The following is a 20,732-nucleotide window of genomic DNA, read 5'->3' on the forward strand; positions in this document are numbered from 1 at the left end:
TATAGTATAGTATAGTACAGAACAGAACGGTATAGTACAGAACAGTACGGTATAGTACAGTACAGTATAGTATAGTATAGTATAGTAAAAAAAAAGAAATCATGTTAGTTTATGATGGATACATTTATACTTCTTTGTGCTAGTTAATTCTGTTATGCATTATATATGTAGAAAAAAACAAAAGATATATGTTATCAAATTATAGGCTTGCATGAAATGACTTTATTATACTTACTCTCTAAACGCTCTTTGTTAGATGCTTTCATAATTCGCTGATATAAGGTTTTAAGAAGGAAGAGATAACTTGGATTTTAAAGACAAAATAAAACTTATCTTACATCGACTTTTTTACTTTATTTTTATTTTAGTAATACAGTATATAATTTACTTCTTCTTTGTTATGGATTATAGCTTTTCTTTATATTGTCTATTTAAGCATTCTTCCAAGATTTCAATAATATTATCATATCCTTTAATTAAATTTGGATCTTGTTTCTCTCTATCGTCTGCATGCCAATCAGAGTGTGCAAAATCAATTAATCTTAAATCACACATTTTAGGTGGTAACTCTTCTTCTTCTCCTTCTTCTTCTTCCCCTGTTTCTCTTTTTTTACCATCATTATTATCTTCCTCTAACATATATTTCCAAGTTTTGTCTGCTGCTGCACGATCTCCTTCATAAACAAATAAAATAGACGATCCAATTAATCTCAAATTAGGATGTTCGATAATAAAATCTCTGATTTCCTTTATTACATCTATGAAACATTCAATAATCCATTTTGAATATTTAGCTGGTATCTTCTCTCTTTTGATCCTCATTTCGCTGTCAGTTTCATCGATATAAGTTCTGTACTCTTCAGTATCTTTTCCATATGTAGAAGTAGGGAATAAATATGCTAGTATGGCTTCTGTCGTATTTTCTGCTGTACGAGACCGGCCATAGATTTTTTGGTAAGTTGCATATTTTCTTTCAATCGAATCGTAAACCTACACACATGTATAACATGGTTAATTTAAGTGTCTAAATATCGTGCTTACGATCATTACCTTCATACCGCTTATCCGTAATCCTAACGAGCCTGACGTTGTATTTTCGGCCTGATATATCATCCGTTTGCGTTTTTCTTCTGTTGCATCATTGTCATATAATAAAGACCCCATCTTTAAATCTAAAATACAAGGTCTGGTAAATCCGTGTAAAAGATTCTCTATGCAAAGGTTTTGTAAAGAATAAGAAAAGTTAGGGAAATATAAATATTAGCATAACTCTTTGTAGAATTTCAGTTCAATAGATAGAAAAAAAAAAAAAGGATATGATCTTCGTTTTGATTTATGTCGATTTTAATTGTTTCATTCTTTTCTATTTCAGGATTATCTAACAATGTTAAATCCTTTTCAGTAGCAGCACGCAATGTACCATAACATTCAGGAATGAAATCCTGAAAGTCAGGATATTGGGTTGCATCCTGATAAAAATCAAGTTCGCGTTGTTTACAAGGTTTGATGACCATTAAATCATTTGTTGGCATCAAAAGTAATCGATCATGACCTGCCACTTGTTGATCAAAATAAACTAATGATGATGTATCCATTATAAATAATGTTCTAGAAATAAAAAAAAAGGTTGCTTTTTGTTCCTTTTTTTTTTTTTTTTTTTTTTTTTTGGTTTATTTTGTTCGGTGCTGAAATAACAATTTAACCTATTTTTCAAATCAAAATGATAATGTTTAATGAAGTCTGTTTTGATAGTATAATCATTAAAATAGAATAGTAGATATATAATAAAACGAGAAAAAAAAGCAGCTGATATTAAGAGTAATTGAGCTTTGTTCATGTTAATCAATTTTATTATATGTAAGCACACTGCATCTACTTTGTATTGGTCTTTCTAATTTTTTTTTATTTTACTTGTTGTGCAACAATTACTTAAAACTTAAGGAAATGCTTACTATGTGTATCGACTTTTATTGTATGCCGATGATATAGTCACCTCCGCTCCAATCTCAAATGTCTGACCTCCTACAACAATATGAACGCTACAACTACGATGTTAGCTTTCGATAGAACCCACAAAAATGTGTAATATTGGATAATCATCCTATTATCTATCATATCATCTGCATCAAGTTTCTCTTATTTAGATGTTTCATTTAAAATCGGTAGATTCATAGATAGTCTCCAGCTTGTTTTTTTCTTCAAAGACGTCAAGACCTTCAACCAGCTATCTGTAATTGGCGTCAATCCTAAGGGCTTCAGTCGAATTTTAGCCTCTCATCTCTACGCTCAAATCATTCGTCCACAATTAGAATATGACTATAGCCATTAATTAAATATTACTAAAAATTTATGCTAATAAACTTAAAACTGCTCAAGAAGGTTTGCATCTATCAAATCTCTAGTGCTTCCTCTCGTTATATCGACAAACATAATGCTACATCTGTTAAAACATCCAACCATACGTGAACGTATTTATATCCTTCAAGCCAAGGCTTTGCTTCGATCTAATAGTCTATCAGATGAAGCTCTCCGTACACCAGTTTCTGGAAGACTATCTTACTACTTCATCGTACTTTTCTTAGTACTAAACTATTGAGTGTCTGTCGTTCCGTGCACCCCCACCCCCACCACCACCACCAATCTAGGTGTAGATCTTATCCTTTAGCTATCTGTGTCATCTGTTGAACGAAGCCGTGTTCTCCGTTAACGTCTTGAATGGCTACCAGATGATGAACCTCGATCATGTGTATATCATCCTACAGAATTGTTTATTAAATTGCATTCAAATTTGTTATCTACACATGCCTTCGTCACTTCTATCCTCCTGTCTTAGTTACTGATCTATTGAACCAGTTGTCTCGTCCATTACGATTCCTCATGGACTATCCTCTGGCCAGAAATAGGCATGATTCTCCACGAATTAGAATTATATATTGCATGATAAGCTTTCCCCTCCCCTCTCTCTCATTAAAAGTTCTAGTTCCAAGTTGCTGCGATGCTTGTTTAACAATGGAAGCGAATGTATCATCCTTCTTTTTTTTTTAATAACATTAGTATAGCTTTCCTTTGCCTTTTTTTTTTCTTTCTCCCCTCTCTCTCTCTCTCTCTTTTTTTTTTTTATTATTTATTTATTTATTTATTTTTTTTTTATCTTGTGTCGTGTGTCTTCTGTCTTTTACAAGGCATTTTTTTTTTAGTTTCTATTATTTTATTGAGTCGATCTGGGCAGTCTAGTATTATTTAGATACAATGTGCTCATAAAGATCTAAAATTTCATTATATATACATGTATTAAAAAAAAAAAAAAAAAAAAAAAAAAAAAAAAAAAAAAAATAATAAAAAAAATATTTAACCGTAATACGAAACAGTTTTTCCATATTTTCATTTATTTATCTATTTTCTTCAACCTTCTTTCTTTCTTATATTGTTTAAAAAAGAACCGTTTTTTATTAGCATTAATTATAACGGATTATCTTATTCTATTCTGCTATTTTTATTTGACATGTCCGAGCTTGAATCGGGCGGTGAGTTCTATGATGCATTAAATTCACCATTACCTGTCAAAAGTAATTTATAAAGTGATCATTATAATATAAATTACAAACACTAACTTTTCCTTTTTTATTTTTTTTTTGTTTTTATTTTTTATTTTTTAAAACGAAAAAACAAAAAAGACGACTCTCGCTATAATGAAACTGGCTTGTATAGACGACAAGATAATAAACGTAATTCATTTTTTCAAAATAAAGAATCTACATGTTCTGACCACAATCAAGATTCGTTGGCAACATCGTCCAATGTAAAGTCTAATGCATCCCATCGACGAACGAAGAGCATAAGTTTTGAAGAGTATAGTTATGGAAGTATGGACCATCATTCTTTATCTTCAAGGTATATATAGATAAACAGTTAATGATACACACACACACAAAAAAAAAAGAAAAGATATCATTCATATTTTGTGTTCTTTATAGTTTTAAACGGCATTCTAGAGTACATAGTTGGTCAGAAACAAATCTGAGTGCTACTTCTCCTTTCTCTTCAATACATAGAAAAAGTCATGAATCAAATAGAAGCTCAATTTTAGTTGGAGTTCATAATTATTTTCATCCACCAAATACTGAAACACCTCCACATGGAAAATCCTATGTGAAGGTAAAAAAAAAAAAACGAAAAATAAACTTTTTTTGTTTTGTTTAAGAATATGTGTGTGGGGGATGATCAAATGTTTGACTTTTTTTTTTTCCTTTTTCTTCAAAAAAAATAAAATAAAATAAAAATAGATCAAAACAAAAATTACAACTAATAAAAAGTTCAATCGAGTTGTACTCGCTCAAACATTAGTTACAGATACCAGTGAGGTGATTTTACCGTCAATAGATATAAAGGATGAAGTCGTAGAGAATAAAAAAAGGCCGATAAATGCTGTTTGGATATGTCAGTTTAGTAAAGATGGAAAGTATATGGCAACAGCAGGACAAAATTGTGTGATCCATGTTTGGAAGGTATTAAGAGATTTTAAAAGAAGTAATAATATTGATGTACAGGATATGATGCCTCATGAACCATCTATTAAAGTCTTTCACGATTCCCCTGTAAGAAATTATACTGGCCATACTGCGGATATTTTGGATATAAGCTGGTCGAGAGTAAGTGATATTTATATAAAATGTGTAGCTATAAACCATTTTATATATTGATTATCATTTATAGAATAATTTCTTAATTTCAGGTTCAATGGATAAAACAGTGAGGTAGGTTATCTAAGAGTTTTTTTTTTTGTAAAAAGTTATTAAGAATACATTTTATTAGACTATGGCATATATCTCAAAACGTATGTTTATGTGTTTTTAAGCACTCAGACCTCGTTACAAGTGTTCAATTTCATCCAAAGGTATGATGATAGATAGAGAGGAAGTAAAAAAAAAAAAAAAAAAAGATATACTTACTTTATATGTTCGTATTATTAGGATGATCGGTTCTTTTTGTCAGGATCATTTGATGGTAAAATACGTATCTGGAGTATTCCTGAAAAACGGGTAGCATTCTGGAATGAAGTACCTACAGAACATGTTGTAACAGCAGTTGCATTCACGTTAGATGGTAGAACAGTTTGTGTAGGTTCTAATTCGGGCGATGTGTTCTTTTATGAAACACAAGGACTTAAATATAATACACAAGTTTTGGTCAAACATGCTCGTAATAAGCATGGTAAGAAAGTGACAGGTATTGAACCTATGCCTGGAATGCCCTTAGGGGAAGAAAGAATCCTTGTTACAACAAATGATTCAAGAGTATGGATTATCAATATGAAGGATAAAAGTTTTGTTTATAAATATAAAGGTATAGATAATTCATCTATGCAAATTCGTGCCTCATTTAGTGACGACGGTCGTTACATTATTTGTGGATCTGAAAATGGCTGTGTCTATCTATGGCGTACAGATCAAGTGAACTATTCTCCGTTTCAATATTTGCACGACAGTAGCATCAAAGCAGCAGTTGCTTTAGGACATTTAGGTGACCAAATTATACAAAATGCATTGCAGACGAGCAATAAATTTTCTGAAGAAGAATTTAGTGGCATCACAGGCTGGTTAAAAAGAGGAGAGCGACGTATGATTGATAAATTGAGAAGCAGAAATGAGCATTTTATGGCTCATCAACATACTGTAACTTCAGCTATCTTTGCTCCTACAAGAACAAGACAACTTTTAGCCAAGGCTGGTGGAGATATCATTTTCGATAACACACCTGTATATACCCATCGATGTATGAATAATCAAGAAGAAGATAATGATAGTAGTTTAAAATATGATGACGATGAAACTTCGTTTAGCAGAAAGAGTAAGACTTCGTCCTCCTATAACGATGATCGATCTGAAAGTAGACATCAACAGCAAATGAATGAATTGCACAAATATTTATTAAATAAATTTGAAAAGGCAAATCAAGAAGAAAGAGATCGATTTGATTATCCTGATAGTCAGATTATCATTTCTGCTGACTTACACGGAGCTATCAAAGTATGGCGTATGGATTCTGGCTACTACAATACCGAGGAAGACGAGAAACATCATATAAAGAAAATGAATTCTACTTCAAATAATAGTAGCCTCCTAGAAGAGTCAACATATCATAACTTATTTAAACCTGTACATAAAAACTTGAATACGATTTCAGAATCAAGTTCAGTAAATAGTATTAAATCAGCCAAGAAAACTGGTCTTTCTAGCCTCTTTTCCAAGCTCAAGCATTAGTTTTACTCATATAACAATATTTTTTTTTCAACATCTATTCATTTGTATTTGTATAGCATATAATTATCATTTTTTTTATTATTATTATTTAATTGTACATTAGTATAGACATACAACGAATTACTAATTAAATTTTATACATTTGTACTTGAAGAATTTTTCCTTTTTGAAAATGTAGTTAGTAGTAGGCTTTTCTTTTTTAAGCATTTTTTAAGCATTTTTTAAGCATTTTTTTAAGCATTTTTTTTAGTGAAAGAATTTATTCTAGTTGTCAATCTATCCTTCAACCAGATAGTTACACTTCATGATATAAAGCAATCCAAGTATTATTGTTAGTCGAGCATCTACTATCAATAGATATTTATTATAATATATTTTTTTTTAAAAAATATGTGTACGTTAAAGTCAATGATATCTAATTCGATACAACGCAGAAATATGGCTAAATAGGATAGTCTCTTTCAAAAGAGTAATCAGGTTATCTAACCTTCTATTTTCAAGCCATACAATAGCAATGAGGACTAAATGGTATGGACCTCTTTATCGATTGGATAATAGCTCAGCTACCAAAGTACGCCCCAAATGAACAGACTATATCTTGAAGCATTCTTCATCAAATAGACCCTATTCTACGTACAATTATGACAAGTAACGATGGCAATACCCTATTGGATGGCAGCAGTAGAATGACCCCTCACGATATCCTCCCTCAGCCTCTATTCACATCTACTCATCGATCAATCAACAATAGTAGGAAGCTTGTCATGTGGCGATTATCTGCTCTCTTTATTTTATCTTATTTTTTATTGTCTTTGAATGAACATGCTAATAATGTTTTTTTTTCTACAAGAGAATTCCTCTAATTGTTCATGCAGATATGGCCAACACAAGTTTATTAAATAATGTATATTAAATATCTTGCCTTTCATGCTAAATGCTCTCCTTGTGGAGGATTCGTATCTGTTTCTCAACTTTTTGTGTCCAGTCTCTCCTTTAAGCATACACACAATTCAATGTTAACTGCATCATTTGTTGTTGCTACTACAGAATAATGGACTTCAATTAGTAGGTCTATTGCTTCGTCTTTAGCTCTTCAATCAGGTATTCCTAAAGGAAGATATCATTACTATGAATAATTATGTATCCTTATCAACCTTCGAAAGCTTCTACAGACATGAACATTTATCACTCTCATTCTTGTTGATCTGGGAGAACGATCAAGCTATTTTCTATAACATCTTGGACAGTCTGTCTTAGTTTATTACAAATTTGATAGATATTTATACAACAAGAAAAAAAATACTTTGCATTAGCAACTACATGTCTTATTTCTCGTATTCTCATGTGTAAATAATAATCAAAAAAGGGATCAAAATATTGAACTGTAATAAATATGTATAAATGGATATATATTTTTTTTCCCCGAAATATGCGGCATAATTTTTTCCGAAAATGCAATAAATTTTTTCTTATAAGCGTGGCGCTATTTTAAGATTAAATGTAATTTACTTGCATATATTTTATACATTTATAAAAAAAAATAAAAAATAAAAAAAATAAAAAAAAAAGACTTGGTGATTAGATAAGAATTTAATTGTGCTTTTTTTTTTTTTTTTATTATTTTATTTTGTTTTTGTTTCTGTTTCTGTATTTTTTTTTTTCTTGTTTTACCGCCTTAAAGTAATCTAAATGAATTCATCACCAAACAATTCAAGAAAATCAGAATTTAATAATAGTCTTTTGGATCAGCTTTCCGTTGCCTTTAGTTCACAAACAACTTTAGCAGACAACAAGAACACATCACGTTTAAATAATAATAGACGATCCACTACACCACCACCACCACCACCACCTGCAACACCCTTACGAAAACGTTCTTCTGGCAATATTAATTCTAGTTTTTATTATCGTTCATCACCAGACATTGAAAGAAGAAGAGATTCTGGTGGTATTAATTATTCAAATATTGTCTCTGCATTCAATGAGTATCAACAACAAAAGTGTACACAAAATAGTAATGACGTAGAACCATTATTAGTAACATTTAGAAAGGGTGAACCTTCACCATCTTCAACGGCATCCTTACCAGCAGCCACCACGGCTTCACCTATCAGTGACAAATTAGCAATTAGCAATACAAATCATCGGGGTAGAATAGCGAAAAGAACATCACCTGCAGCGCTCTCATTAACAACTGCAAACGTAATTAATAGCCCACATATGATGGCCACTAATTCAGCTTCATTAGCTAAAGCTGTAAAGGAAACTAAAAGCATCTCTCCATTAGAATTATCTGAGCTTATTGATTCGCATACACAAGTTGAGCCTCTTATGATAGATATGCGATCAATTGACCTTTATGAAAGATCACGTATTCGTCACTCAATACATATTAGTGTCCCTACACTACTCATTAAACGGTATCGTCGAGGTGTGGTTTCGAATTTCAATTTAGAAAGTTTTATTACAACATCAGAAGGCATGGAACGTTTCAGGGCTTGGATGAAACAAGATAAACTCGATAATGATGACAAGGAGTTGCAGCCAGGAGAGATAGTGATCTATGACGATCACATGAATGATAAGATGGCAGCGACATGGACACTAATAGGTGTCCTTCAGAAGAATGCAATGAAAGTGCGGTGGCTTCAAGGCGGGTTTAACGGTTTTTTAGCTTGGGATACTAAACATGAATATTTGATTGGGTCAGAGTTTATTAGATCAGATACACCACCTTTACCAATACCTACTTACAGTCATCCTATGAATGACATGTCTTCATCATCTATCGCTCAATTCCATCATAATAGAGAACAAATACCAAATAAACTAAAAATGCCAACACCGATGATTTCTAGAAGTGCAATCACGTTATCATCATCAAATCACACTTATAATCAAGAAAATGTACAAAGACGAGCAAGCTTATTTAATTTGGATACTAAAAGTATGCGCTCTAAAAATAGACCTTTAGTAAGTGTGGCTCAACAACAACAACAACAACAACAACAGCGAAGATATCAGCCACAGAAAGTGGAATACAACCACCACCACCACCACCACAAGATTCCTTTTAGCCTTAATGAAGCCGATAAAAACTTACAAACACATGCTGCTTCTGGTTATTCACTTGAGAAAGAAAAAGAGGAAGAAAAAAAGGAAGAAGGAGAGGAAGAGGAAGAGGAAGAAGAGGAGAAGTTTTATACCCCACTCGAACAACAACTCTCCTCTGCTAACGATAATAATGATAATACTCCAGCTTTATTAATAGCAGTAAATGGATTAAATGACAGTAATCATCATCATAATTTGACTATTACACCTAAAACAGAAAATGAGTATGACTTTGTAGTTTCAGAAATTATTCCCCATTTTCTCTATTTAGGGCCTGAAATAGCAACAGATGATCAATTGAATGATCTTCGAGATAGATCTATACGACGCATTTTGAATATGGCAGAAGAATGCGAGGACGATATACCTGGATTAAAAGAAAATTTTATATACACTAAAATAGCTGCTCAAGATACAGTAGAAATGCAAAATGTTCAAGGTACTTTAAAGAAAGCAGTTCATGTAATAGGTAATTACTATCTTTTCTTTTTTTTTTTTTTTGAAGCAAAAAAGAGAAAAAATAATTTAACCTTTTAATATATACAAATATGTATACACATATAGAGGACTCTAAAAAACATCATGAACCAATTTATGTTCATTGTAAAGCAGGGAAATCTAGATCAGCAGCAGCAATATTAGCTTATTTAGTATTATCAGAACATTGGACGTTGAAACGAGCTTACCGACATATTGTAAAAGCACGTCCAAACATTTCACCTAATATTGGATTTGTGGCTGAATTAATGAAGTTGGAGAAAGATGTGCATGGTAAAACAAGTAACTTTGCAGGGACAGACTGGCATTTTGTGGATTTAGCAAATCCACCAAGTCCAGAAACTCAGAAGGAGATGGGAAGACTTGAAAAAGCTTGGAAACGAGGAAGTTTGATAAGTAATGCCGGTAGTCATATAGACCTTACAACAGCAATTAAGAGTCAACAACAAGAATAGGATTCATGTATTCCTCTCTCTCTCTTTATCTCTTTTTTTTTTCTTCTTTTCTTTTCTGTCTATTCATATATAGGCTATAACATTTGTAATTATATACACATACATATATAAATATATGTATATTAGTATCGTTCATATAATCCCTCTGGCATCGTTTAACGCGTTTACAAAAAATAAATAAATCTCTAATATGAAGCCCTTTCGTTCCTTTTAATTATTTGCAAGTATCTTTTAATAATTAAATACCGTGTATCATCGAATATATATGGAATATGTACAGCAGTTGTAGAATGGCTAAAGGCAATCTAATAGAAAATATATTGATGTTTCTGTTTTTCTTTAATAAATATGATAAATAGTTTATATGCAAAAAAAAAAAAAAAAAAAAAAAAAAAAAAAAAAAAAAGAGGCAACCAGAATACACACAGACAATATAAATGAGATTATCTACTGTCCAACAAGAACTGAAACAGGTAAAGCACCTCTTTCGACAGCAACGGCAATAATATTCTTAGCCTCCTCATGGGGCAAAGGAACAATACTAGCAACAATCACATTCTCAGTCTTTTCATCAGGTTCCTCTAAGGTATCCAACTGTGATTTAAGCATAGAAGCAGGCATGAAGTGACCTGTACGAGCTTGAATACGTTGTAATAACAACTCTGGTGAGCCCTTAAGATAGACAAAAATAACAGTGCCCAATTCTGAGGGAACCTCACGAAGGATATCTCGATACACTTTTTTGAGAGAAGAGCAGGTGACGATTACCACACGACTAGGTAAATTTATGTCACTATCATAGACTTCTTTAGCTTTCACGATAAGATGGTCACGAATAGAACGTAACCAGGGCCAACGGTCATCATCATTTAAAGGATGTCCTAATATAGAATTTAGATTCAAAAAAAAATGGCAAGTTAATTTTGTACAAGTTATTTTACCTGCTGCCATTTTATCTACGTTACTTTGAGGATGAAAGGAGTCACCTTCAAGATATTGACAGTTTAAAATTTTTTGCATTTCACAAGCAACACTTGTTTTACCGCATCCAGCGGTACCCATTAATATAAAAATAGGAACAGGGGAAGTCGTAGTCATTTTTTTTCTATATTTCTATTTTTTAAAAAAAAATAGGTTAATAGATATATGTATTGCAAATTTGAGATCCTCCTCTATTTTGTTTTTCTTTTTCTTTTTTTTTAAAAAAAAAAAAAAAGAAAGTCTATGATATAAATTAGAAATAAAATTTGCAGTAGTAACTACCCCGACATGATGTGACTTCTAGAGGGGGATTTTTTTTTTTCTTACATTAGACATTCGGGAAAACATTGTATAAGCAGCATTAACATATTTAAATTGACTAAACAGTTTGAATTGTTTATTTATTAGATATGAAAATACAATAATTTCTTTCACATTTTCTTTTTTTTTTTAATATTTAAAAAACTCAAAATTAAGCACATGGTATTAATTATATCAAAATTACCCGGGTGAGGCAAGTTTTGTTTTAGAAGCTTATTAATCATCCTTAATGTAAGTATGTAAGGATTATATTTGATATAAAAGCTCTAATTATCCTATTCTCTAAAGTATGCAAAGTTTTAATCGTGAAGGGACTAACCTTACCTGAAAACCTTGACACATTGGCTTTGATATCTTTCTTCTCTTTCTATGAAAACATAATACCATGCCTTTAACAAAGATAGTTTAAAAAAAAACCCCCGGATGTTTTAGTTCAATTACGATGAACACAACTACTTCCTATCATAGCCCCCCTTTTGGTGAATTTGCTAGTGGTAGTATTGATGCTGAAGAGCCTAAATATCAACCAGAACATGATGCAGGAGGAGAATGGCAATCAGAATATTGCAACATCTAGAGAATCATTTCTAATGTTTCTATATCATCTAGCGAGTAAGAAGATGAGCTTCTAGTTACAACAAGAGCTATGAAAGAACTTGATTTAGACGAAATCTCACTATTAAAATGATTTGGACACCAATTAAGTATAAATTATCCCAATTTGCTCGATTCATTTCTTTGATACAAAACCAAAACCTACAAAACTTCCTAAATGCTTCTAAAGAAACCGGCATTGGATATGATATGGCTTACAGATTTGATAGACAATGAAAATAAAGTGGAGAAACAGTGTTACTAGGTTATAAACTAGCATCTGAAATAAAAAAAAAGGTAATAACGTAAAGATTATAGAAGAATACTTACAGATCATTAAAGATTACGTCTAAGAATGCCCTACTCGTATAGTAAAAGATGTTACAGAACTTCTTTGTGCTACTTTTAATGGTTTAACAGTTAATGGATCCACTTTTTACCGTCATATAACCAAAAAGCTGGAAGTTCCATTCATTGGAACTCAAACCAGGACAGCAGTCTGGAATCCTGAAGATATAAAGAAGCGGTGTAAGCAATTTTCATTGAATACATTATAGATACCAACATTGATTTCAAAAGAAAATACGCTTTTTTGGATTCAAATGGGTTCAAAAAAGAAAAAGAAAGAAAAACTAGTATTCTTTCAACATAATTATAATGATTCCTTTATTTTTAAGAAAAAAAAAACAATAGGATAGGATAGAAAACTTTAATTTAGATTACTTCTTTTACTTGGGAAGATAATAATCTAATAATGATTTCTCTTTGTTATTATTATTTTTTCTAAAGAAATAATATAGAGATGTTAAAGGAATGACGCCCTTTTCTTTTCTTTTTTTTTTTTTTCTCCAAAAAATAAAGTAAAAAAAGTAGAGTAGATTACCTTTTTATACGTTTTTTAGGAGTTTGTTGAGGATTAGGCTTACTTGATGATTCTAATCGTTTTCTTTGATCTTTCAAAATGGCTTTAACTTCCACTTTACTCAAACATATATCTATATGTTGATTTAATTCTGAATTATCTTCCGTAGCAATTTGACAATTACAAATGGGGCATATTTGGAATGAAGAAGTAGGTAGCATTAATAGTGCAGGCAATGTCATTTTGCTTCTTTCTTCTATCATCCTATGTGGGGTATTATTTTTATTACTGCCAATTTGCTCGTACTGTTTATTGTGTATTAACTTGGTTGTGTTAGTTGATTTTTCTATACTCTGTTGTTGCTTTATTTGATCATTATCATCTGACTGAGAAGTAAGCTTAGTAAAGTACTTTAAAAGAAAAGAGTGAGATAAGTTACATACTATATACATATTATCTATATCCTCTAATAGCAAACCTTCATAACACTCTCATCTTCGTTCCCTCTCGGTTTTATCGTGGATATACGAATTCCCATTAATCGGATATTCACTGGAAGTTCCTTGATCAACAATTCTTTTGCTATCCTTTCAATATCTTTTGCTTTCCATATATAGGAAGGAAATGTTTTTGAACGAATTCGAACTTCATAAGTAACCGACTTTAATTTTATACCTACATTCCTTCCCTTTTTTTTTTTTAAAAAAAAAAAAAAAAAAAAAAAAAAAAAAAAAAAAAAAAAAAAAAAAACACAGTATTATAAATCAACGTAATAAATTCAATATGGCCCTGTAATTTATCATACTCTACCATATATCCTAATTTTTCTAAATCTTTTTCAAGAAGCTGTGATAATTCTTTAACTTTATTGAATAACTCAATAGGATCAGACATAGACGAAAAGGTACGTTCAACACTAACACTTTTTCTTTCTACTTCATTATTGACGGAAGTGGAACCAATGCCCAAATAGCTTTTTAGCATAAATTGAAAACTGGAAGGGCTAAGAAGTTTATAAAGTATTGCACGATGAGGATAAATATCTCCGCAAGTTTTCACATTTAGAGCTTCAAGAACACGTTCTGTTACTCGTCCTACTCCGGGGATTTTTCTTACGTGAAGATCTTTTACAAAGGACATAATAGAAGCTCTATCCATTGGTAAATAATATTGTCCATTGGGCTTATTAATATCACTACACACTTTAGCTAGCATTCGATTGCAAGCAATTCCTTGATAAAAAAAAAATTGAAAAGAGTTTATAAACATATACTTATTTGATAGATATAAATATTTATATATTACCTGCACTAGCTGTTAATTGTGTTGCTTCAAATATTTCATGTCTTATTTGCTCCACTAACTCACTTGGTGTCAATTCAGTTGTTTTCAGATACTATATAGTATACATAGACCGATTAGTAAATTTTGATAAATATATTATTTTCTCTATTACTTCTGTTAAATTCAAGTAAGCCTATATATAAATAAATATTATATTCATATACATATGCATATATAATAATTAACAATGATAAAAAAAAATCAATACTAAGTATGTTCAAATAATATATATATTTATATGTATATATGTGTATATATATTTATATTTATATAATATTTACCTCATCTAAACTCATTGGCAAGTAATGAGGATCATATTTCTCAAAAACAGCTCTTATCTTATTTGATGCAGCACGATATTTTGGAAAGTGAAGAGGAATTATTTTCAATTGAGGGCATAACTTTAGGGCAATAAACCCTGGCATGGCACTTCTAACTCCATATTGACGTGCCAAGTAGTTACTTGTGCAAAGCATCGACATGCCACCCACTGCCATTGGTATCTTTTTCAACTCTGGATTTTCCAATTCTTCTACAGAGGCATAAAAGGCATCCATATCCATATGACAAATGCATTGTGTTAGATCACGAGTTTTAGTTTCAAGATCTTCAATCATGTTATCAACTATGTTTCTTTCAAATGTTAAGTCGTGATTTTTTATCAGTTCGTATTTGGCTAATATAGTATTGATACGTTTTGTTACTGCCATGTCTCTCTTTTTCTCTCTTTCAAAAAATGCTGACCCCTGAAAATGTATAGACATATAAGATAACAAGGAAATAATATAAAAAAATTAGCTTTTTCCCAACTCACTTTAGATGCTTCATAGATGATACTATTCACTTTATCTTTGTCAACACCTTCTAAACCAGCCTACATAACGTTATATATATAAAGAAAGAAGGAAAGAAAAGAAAAGAAAAATCCTTTTTTTATTATTTTATTATTCCTTATTTTATTATTCAATGAAATAAAACCTTATTCACCGAAGGACCAGCAAGAAGACGCTTAAAGGAATCATCTTTACTGTCATTAACTTGATCTTTATTATTTTGCTGCTCATCAGGATATGTCATTGAAATAGAATCATCATTATCATTTTCATCGTCATCATCAAAGAAGAAATCTTCCTCTTCTTGAATTATTTGCGAAGAGAGTATTTCATAATGATCATTCATTAGATTTTAATGAATAACGTCTATCTTCTTCTCTTCTACTTATTGGATAGTACAAAGATGAAAAAAAAGTTTTTTTTTTTTTTTTTTTTTTTTTTTTTTTTTTTTTTTTATAAAAATCAGTAACCAATCTTTCGAAGAATAGAAAAAAAAAATCGGAAAGTGAAATGGCATAGTTATTAATTTGTGTTTCATACAAGCTTTATTCTTGAATCTGTTTAACGATATACACATGTGTAATAAAGATACAGGTATAAATCAGATTAGTTATGAAATAATCAATTAAGCAAGCAATACTCAGAATTACATGAAGGGGGGAGGATTTTACGGTAAACTAGATGGTTTAACTTATTCAATAATGTACAATATATAAATAGCCAATGTATTAACCAGAGTTATGGGAGAACGCAATATATGCAGAAGGAACGAAAAGTGACTCTTTCACATATTTAGTCGATTATGCACATGCAAATAAAAATTAGATAAAAAAAAAGTATAGTTTAGATAGTAAGAGGGCAAGGGCTAACTCTGACCAAAAGGTAGCTAGCCAAGTCTTTATCGAAAAAATAATGATCCTATTCATAGTCTTGTCATGGACAGCCATAGAATGAGACTAATCGAAAGATGAAGAGAATAAACTAGAGACGATTTGGAATGAGATACATACGATTTCTTATAAAAGAAAAGATAAACAAAGAGATTTGAAGGTACAGATATTCAGGTTATTTAGCTAGTTGAGGGATACAGTATATTTAAAGGGTTGTCATCATTGATGTACAATAGATCACAAAATCTGTTTTTTTTTTCTTTTTTTTTTCATTCTGCTACATAAGAGCATAATTTGATTTTCTACCACTACTCGATAACGATATGTACAGGATAAATTTAGAGTCCGTTTAAATCTTATTTTATGGTATGCTTGTTTATACGAAACCTATTTTTTTTTTTTTTATTTTATATAAATTCAATTTAGACAATGTTGCGTGCCATTCAAAAACGAACATTCATTCGGCAATCATTTGTTAAACATGTTGCAAAACGAAACTTGGCAACAGTTGCTAAGGATATAGAAAATGCTTATGATGTAGTTATTATTGGTGGAGGTGTTGCAGGTGTTAGTCTTGCTTGTTCACTAGGTATATACATAGTAGACAAGAATAAATAAATAAATAACCTTTTTATATATACAAATATATATATATATATTTATTTATTTATACGTATATGTATATGTATATGTAAAGCCTCTAGTCAAACTATGCGTCAATATCGTATAGCACTTGTAGAAACTATGGATTTAACAAAAGTTAAAAACTGGGAGCCTAAAGAAAATAATTATTCAAATCGTGTTGTTTCTTTAACACCTGGTTCAATGGGCTTTTTTAAAAGTAATGCAGTTTATACGCAAACCCCATGTTCTGTTATTAACACCGATATTTTTTTTTTTTTATATCATTATTTTATTTTAAGGAATTGGAGTAGCAAACCACATGAACTTAAATAGAGTCAATGGAATTCGTGATATGCAAGTATGGGATGGTATAACAGATGCTCGTATTCATCTAGATTCGGCCCTTTTAAAAAATTATGGAATTGATAAAGATCTTGAAGAAAATACAATTTCATATATTGTAGAAAATATTAATATCCAAAGCGCAACTTTAAAACGTCTCGACGAATGTGTTCGAGAGGGAGCTCAAGTTGACCTGATTCAACAAGTTAAGGTTTCTAATATTGAACGTTATTTGGAAGAAAATGAAAAGAAAAAGGAACATTCAAAAGAAAAGGAAGAAGAAGTAAGCTCTTTAGATTTACAAGATTGGCCCACAGTCTACTTGGATAATGGAAGGAAATTAAAAGCCCGTTTATTGGTAATGAAAAAAGGGGAAGAAAAAAGAAAAAAAAAAGGTGTTAACATCTATATTAAACAATACTACTTTAACAGATTGGTGCAGATGGTATTAATAGTTTAGTTCGTAAATTTGCTTATATTGATTCGCTTGGATGGGATTATGACACACATGGTGTTGTAGCTACGTTAAAGCTAGACCCTGAACGCCCTAATAATACTGCATGGCAACGATTTCTACCCACTGGTCCAATTGCTATGCTTCCTGTAATTTATTTCTTTTTTTTTTCCTTGAATTAATGTTATTAATTTTATATATTTGTATATACATATAGCTTAGTGAAAATTATGCATCATTAGTATGGTCTACTAAACCATCTATTGCAAAGGCACTTAAAAATGTATCATCTAAAGACTTTTGTAGTCTTATTAATGCAGCCTATCGAATGTCTAATGTTGATTTAAAATATCTTTATAAACAAATCAACCCTACTACATTTGAGTCTGCTTGCGATATTCAAGAAGAATATAATTGGAGAGAAAGTGTAGCAAAAAAGGCTTTAACGAGTGGCCAAGCTATTCTAGACCGTGAATATTCACTACCTCCTGAAGTCATTGATGTGCAGGAAAAATCAAGAGCTTCATTTCCATTCAGGTTAAGAAATTCAGAACAGTATGTAAGTGACCGTGTTGCACTTGTAGGAGATGCTGCCCATGCCACACACCCGTTAGCAGGTCAAGGTATGAATCAGGGTTTATTAGACGTTGAATGCCTTTCACAAATTTTGGAAAAGGGGCTTAGAGAAGGACAAGATATCGGTAGTATTCATTTATTGAGACAATATGCATCTGTTCGCTATTTGCGTAATATTATGATGATCAGCACTTGTGACAAACTACATCGTCTATTTTCTACAGATGCGTCACCTATTACCTGGGTCCGCTCCATTGGATTAAATGCTATTAATAACATGGACTTTTTAAAGGTAATTTAGATTATTCTATTTTTATTATTTATTTTATAAACTAATGATTTTTATAACTGTAGGCTGAAATTATGAAATACGGAATGGGTATTGAATATTCAGGCGAATTTAGACATTAAAAAAAAATGTATTTTTTTTTTTAATTGGGTGCTGGACTATAAACACCTGACAGCTGTATATTACATAAATATCCCAATATATGCTATATATGAAACTCGTTATTTCTTCTGATACAAATAATTCTTTTGTCTTTTATAAAAAAAAAAAGTTATAATCAAATGCCTTTGAAAGACAACAATTCAGAATCTGAAGACATTCTTTCAGATATTCCAGAAAGTGTAAAATCATTAAAAAAGACATGTCAAAGGATGAGGTGAAGGGGAGATGTTTAATTATACATAATCTAACCTTTACAAAAAAAAAAAATTTCATAAAAAAAAAAAAAAAAAAAAAAAAAAAAAAAAAAAAAGTCTGATAACTTTCATGTAGTTCCTTCGGGTGAAGAAGAAGAGGAGGAGGAGGAGCTCTTTGATAGAATACCTAAAATAAATGTCATGAATGAAAACAATTATATACCTGAGATTTCGGACATGATTAATCAGCAAGGAAGACAGCAACCATCTCAACCAGTTGTAAACTTTTTTACAAAAATATTAAAAACATTATTGTTACCTATTTGTAAAATACTTTTTGCTCCAGCAGCACAGAGAACATTTGTCAAGACAACCGTCTTATTTGTTAGTATATCTTGGATTATCGTGACTAGTTTAATAGCCTATGTCATGTTTTATCAACAATATATACCTCCCATTATGCATGTACAACCTATTTGGTTTAATTATCAGAAAGCACAAGGTCCAACTGCTATAGTAAATCTTATTGATTCTAATAAAAGGGTAATAATAATAATAATAAGCAATATAAAAAACACCAAAAAAAAAAGAGCTCAAACAATTTTTATTTTAACAGCATTTGAGACACGAACAAGTATATGATATTTCTGTACAATTGAATGTACCTACTTCAGATATCAATTTTGATATTGGTAAACTTTATAAATATATAGATATATATATATACATATAAAAAAAAAAAAAAAAAAAAAAAAAAAAAAAAAAGAAAAAAGAAAAAAATATATTAAAAAATATACTTATATTTTAGGTAATTTTATGGTTCAAATTCAATTATATAGTAAAGATGGCAATGTTGTATTGGAGTCCAGTCGACCCAGTATTTTACGTTATCAATCAAGAACACAAAGAATTATGCGAGTATTTGCAAAAGCAATTCCGCTTCTTATAGGCTTAAGTGAAGAGAGTCAAGTTTTAAATATTAAATTAGTAGATGATTTCATGGAGTTAAAAGTAAATAATTGAAATATGCATAATTATAAATAACTAAAAGTAACGCAATATATACATATATATAGTCTCAAGCCTTGAACAAAGTATCAGTTTCGATCTCTGATCCAAGGATACAAATCTATGATGCAAAGTTATTTATTTTAGCCAATTTCAAAGGACTTCGGTAAAGCAAAATATATTATATATAAAAAGAGTGCTCACCTATATCCTTTTAACTACACTAGATATTACATGTACTTTTACAGAATTTCAGCTGCTGTCATATTTATGTGTATGTTTGCAAGTATTGAATTCATATGTGCAGCAATTGCATGGAAAACGTTTGGAGAGTCAATGTGGTATAAACTATCACAGTTTATTCCTGAAATTGAAAAGCAACAACAACCAGTTACTTTTAATGCTAATGAAGATAATGAATCTACTCCTAATATACTAAATTCCTCTACTACAAATGATACAAGTAGTAGTGATAAATCTGGATAATAAAAGAAAAAAAAAGCTCTTTTGTTATCTTCATTTAAAAAAAAATATATGTGTATACATGTATATATATATTTATTGACTTTATTATTCTGGTTTTCTTTATTTTGTGTAAGACGTTTTGTATAGCACTCAATATAATTATTTAAAGAAGACTATTATACTTGACATTATGAAAATGCTATTCTACTTGTTTATATAACCTTCCTTTAATTCAAGATACGAGCGCTATTTTTGGTCTAGTTGACCATTTTTTTATATTTTATATACAATATAATGCAATTATATATAATATATAAAGGAGGTGAATCAAGCTACTTTTTCCATTACCCGCGCTTTGAATAAAAGATCTTCCGTTACCAAGTAAAATATACAAATTTTGTATATAACATATACCATTACTAAACTAACAATAATAATTAATGCATATTATGTTATGTGAAACGTA

The 20,732-nt window shown here is 30.5% G+C and overlaps 10 protein-coding genes across 10 annotated transcripts; 6 read left to right on the forward strand and 4 right to left on the reverse strand.

Annotated features, from left to right (window-relative positions):
- Window positions 1–339: 339 nt before the first annotated feature.
- BX663DRAFT_516666 (uncharacterized protein) lies at window positions 340–685 on the reverse strand. Its single transcript, XM_051528628.1, has one exon. It carries the CDS (start codon window positions 637–639, stop codon window positions 406–408), a length of 234 nt encoding a protein of 77 aa, XP_051380817.1. The 5' UTR covers window positions 640–685; the 3' UTR covers window positions 340–405.
- Window positions 498–1,648, reverse strand: BX663DRAFT_516667 (uncharacterized protein). The gene is made up of 4 exons (XM_051528629.1): window positions 1,320–1,648; window positions 1,051–1,227; window positions 757–990; window positions 498–674 (listed from the first exon to the last, which is right to left on the reverse strand). The coding sequence occupies exons 1-4, from the start codon at window positions 1,593–1,595 to the stop codon at window positions 633–635; spliced, it is 729 nt and encodes a 242-aa protein (XP_051380818.1). The 5' UTR covers window positions 1,596–1,648; the 3' UTR covers window positions 498–632.
- Window positions 1,649–2,125: 477 nt separating this feature from the next.
- On the forward strand, window positions 2,126–2,620 carry BX663DRAFT_458114 (uncharacterized protein; the record flags this gene model as incomplete). The annotated part of the gene is made up of 1 exon (XM_051523895.1): window positions 2,126–2,620. A coding segment is annotated over one exon (204 nt), but the record flags the coding sequence as incomplete, so codon positions are not given.
- BX663DRAFT_516672 (uncharacterized protein) lies at window positions 2,171–2,620 on the forward strand. The gene has a single exon (XM_051528630.1). It carries the CDS (start codon window positions 2,432–2,434, stop codon window positions 2,594–2,596), a length of 165 nt encoding a protein of 54 aa, XP_051380820.1. The 5' UTR covers window positions 2,171–2,431; the 3' UTR covers window positions 2,597–2,620.
- A 775-nt stretch (window positions 2,621–3,395) lies between these two features.
- Window positions 3,396–6,374, forward strand: BX663DRAFT_476398 (WD40-repeat-containing domain protein). The gene is made up of 7 exons (XM_051524266.1): window positions 3,396–3,566; window positions 3,675–3,891; window positions 3,975–4,155; window positions 4,284–4,649; window positions 4,714–4,754; window positions 4,813–4,894; window positions 4,971–6,374. The coding sequence occupies exons 1-7, from the start codon at window positions 3,503–3,505 to the stop codon at window positions 6,258–6,260; spliced, it is 2,241 nt and encodes a 746-aa protein (XP_051380821.1). The 5' UTR covers window positions 3,396–3,502; the 3' UTR covers window positions 6,261–6,374.
- Window positions 6,375–7,949: 1,575 nt separating this feature from the next.
- BX663DRAFT_553814 (uncharacterized protein) lies at window positions 7,950–10,327 on the forward strand (the record flags this gene model as incomplete). Its single annotated transcript, XM_051531478.1, has 2 exons — window positions 7,950–9,843; window positions 9,939–10,327. 2 exons carry the CDS (start codon window positions 7,950–7,952, stop codon window positions 10,325–10,327), a joined length of 2,283 nt encoding a protein of 760 aa, XP_051380822.1.
- A 411-nt stretch (window positions 10,328–10,738) lies between these two features.
- BX663DRAFT_516682 (shikimate kinase) lies at window positions 10,739–11,528 on the reverse strand. The gene is made up of 2 exons (XM_051528631.1): window positions 11,269–11,528; window positions 10,739–11,208 (listed from the first exon to the last, which is right to left on the reverse strand). Exons 1-2 carry the CDS (start codon window positions 11,423–11,425, stop codon window positions 10,775–10,777), a joined length of 591 nt encoding a protein of 196 aa, XP_051380823.1. The 5' UTR covers window positions 11,426–11,528; the 3' UTR covers window positions 10,739–10,774.
- A 1,518-nt stretch (window positions 11,529–13,046) lies between these two features.
- On the reverse strand, window positions 13,047–15,661 carry BX663DRAFT_516694 (uncharacterized protein). The gene is made up of 8 exons (XM_051528632.1): window positions 15,408–15,661; window positions 15,244–15,303; window positions 14,711–15,175; window positions 14,542–14,562; window positions 14,391–14,481; window positions 13,896–14,317; window positions 13,564–13,773; window positions 13,047–13,495 (listed from the first exon to the last, which is right to left on the reverse strand). Exons 1-8 carry the CDS (start codon window positions 15,606–15,608, stop codon window positions 13,103–13,105), a joined length of 1,863 nt encoding a protein of 620 aa, XP_051380824.1. The 5' UTR covers window positions 15,609–15,661; the 3' UTR covers window positions 13,047–13,102.
- Window positions 15,662–16,554: 893 nt separating this feature from the next.
- Window positions 16,555–18,673, forward strand: BX663DRAFT_516697 (uncharacterized protein). Its single transcript, XM_051528633.1, has 6 exons — window positions 16,555–16,741; window positions 16,850–16,993; window positions 17,076–17,476; window positions 17,551–17,721; window positions 17,790–18,440; window positions 18,503–18,673. Exons 1-6 carry the CDS (start codon window positions 16,582–16,584, stop codon window positions 18,557–18,559), a joined length of 1,584 nt encoding a protein of 527 aa, XP_051380825.1. The 5' UTR covers window positions 16,555–16,581; the 3' UTR covers window positions 18,560–18,673.
- On the forward strand, window positions 18,674–20,320 carry BX663DRAFT_516700 (putative adipose-regulatory protein-domain-containing protein). The gene is made up of 6 exons (XM_051528634.1): window positions 18,674–18,778; window positions 18,911–19,336; window positions 19,410–19,485; window positions 19,602–19,804; window positions 19,870–19,967; window positions 20,029–20,320. The coding sequence occupies exons 1-6, from the start codon at window positions 18,719–18,721 to the stop codon at window positions 20,285–20,287; spliced, it is 1,122 nt and encodes a 373-aa protein (XP_051380826.1). The 5' UTR covers window positions 18,674–18,718; the 3' UTR covers window positions 20,288–20,320.
- Window positions 20,321–20,732: the final 412 nt, after the last annotated feature.

Source organism: Cokeromyces recurvatus, assembly GCF_025118155.1.
Source record: "Cokeromyces recurvatus strain NRRL 2243 chromosome Unknown BX663scaffold_21, whole genome shotgun sequence".
Taxonomy (NCBI): Eukaryota; Fungi; Mucoromycota; class Mucoromycetes; order Mucorales; family Mucoraceae; genus Cokeromyces; species Cokeromyces recurvatus.

What these genes read in the sequence shown, in the direction of transcription:
- BX663DRAFT_516666 (XM_051528628.1), bottom strand. Translation starts at nt 639, where the DNA reads ATGTTAGAGGAAGATAATAATGATGGTAAAAAAAGAGAAACAGGGGAA.
- BX663DRAFT_516667 (XM_051528629.1), bottom strand. Translation starts at nt 1,595, where the DNA reads ATGGATACATCATCATTAGTTTATTTTGATCAACAAGTGGCAGGTCAT. An exon ending in ACATAAATCAAAACGAAGAT is followed by an intron (nt 1,228 to 1,319) that starts CATATCCTTTTT and finishes TCTTATTCTTTA; the next exon opens with CAAAACCTTTGCATAGAGAA. An exon ending in TTATTGAATGTTTCATAGAT is followed by an intron (nt 675 to 756) that starts GTAATAAAGGAA and finishes TTGTTTATGAAG; the next exon opens with GAGATCGTGCAGCAGCAGAC.
- BX663DRAFT_516672 (XM_051528630.1), top strand. Translation starts at nt 2,432, where the DNA reads ATGCTACATCTGTTAAAACATCCAACCATACGTGAACGTATTTATATC.
- BX663DRAFT_476398 (XM_051524266.1), top strand. Translation starts at nt 3,503, where the DNA reads ATGTCCGAGCTTGAATCGGGCGGTGAGTTCTATGATGCATTAAATTCA. An exon ending in ATGGAAAATCCTATGTGAAG is followed by an intron (nt 4,156 to 4,283) that starts GTAAAAAAAAAA and finishes AAATAAAAATAG; the next exon opens with ATCAAAACAAAAATTACAAC. An exon ending in GTGTTCAATTTCATCCAAAG is followed by an intron (nt 4,895 to 4,970) that starts GTATGATGATAG and finishes TCGTATTATTAG; the next exon opens with GATGATCGGTTCTTTTTGTC.
- BX663DRAFT_516682 (XM_051528631.1), bottom strand. Translation starts at nt 11,425, where the DNA reads ATGACTACGACTTCCCCTGTTCCTATTTTTATATTAATGGGTACCGCT. An exon ending in CGTAGATAAAATGGCAGCAG is followed by an intron (nt 11,209 to 11,268) that starts GTAAAATAACTT and finishes ATTCTATATTAG; the next exon opens with GACATCCTTTAAATGATGAT.
- BX663DRAFT_516694 (XM_051528632.1), bottom strand. Translation starts at nt 15,608, where the DNA reads ATGAATGATCATTATGAAATACTCTCTTCGCAAATAATTCAAGAAGAG. An exon ending in TGCCAATGAGTTTAGATGAG is followed by an intron (nt 14,563 to 14,710) that starts GTAAATATTATA and finishes ATTTATATATAG; the next exon opens with GCTTACTTGAATTTAACAGA. An exon ending in TAGAAAAATTAGGATATATG is followed by an intron (nt 13,774 to 13,895) that starts GTAGAGTATGAT and finishes AAAAAAAAAAAG; the next exon opens with GGAAGGAATGTAGGTATAAA.
- BX663DRAFT_516697 (XM_051528633.1), top strand. Translation starts at nt 16,582, where the DNA reads ATGTTGCGTGCCATTCAAAAACGAACATTCATTCGGCAATCATTTGTT. An exon ending in TTCAATGGGCTTTTTTAAAA is followed by an intron (nt 16,994 to 17,075) that starts GTAATGCAGTTT and finishes TTTTATTTTAAG; the next exon opens with GAATTGGAGTAGCAAACCAC. An exon ending in AATTAAAAGCCCGTTTATTG is followed by an intron (nt 17,477 to 17,550) that starts GTAATGAAAAAA and finishes CTACTTTAACAG; the next exon opens with ATTGGTGCAGATGGTATTAA.
- BX663DRAFT_516700 (XM_051528634.1), top strand. Translation starts at nt 18,719, where the DNA reads ATGCCTTTGAAAGACAACAATTCAGAATCTGAAGACATTCTTTCAGAT. An exon ending in TTTCAGATATTCCAGAAAGT is followed by an intron (nt 18,779 to 18,910) that starts GTAAAATCATTA and finishes AAAAAAAAAAAG; the next exon opens with TCTGATAACTTTCATGTAGT. An exon ending in TTATTGATTCTAATAAAAGG is followed by an intron (nt 19,337 to 19,409) that starts GTAATAATAATA and finishes TTATTTTAACAG; the next exon opens with CATTTGAGACACGAACAAGT.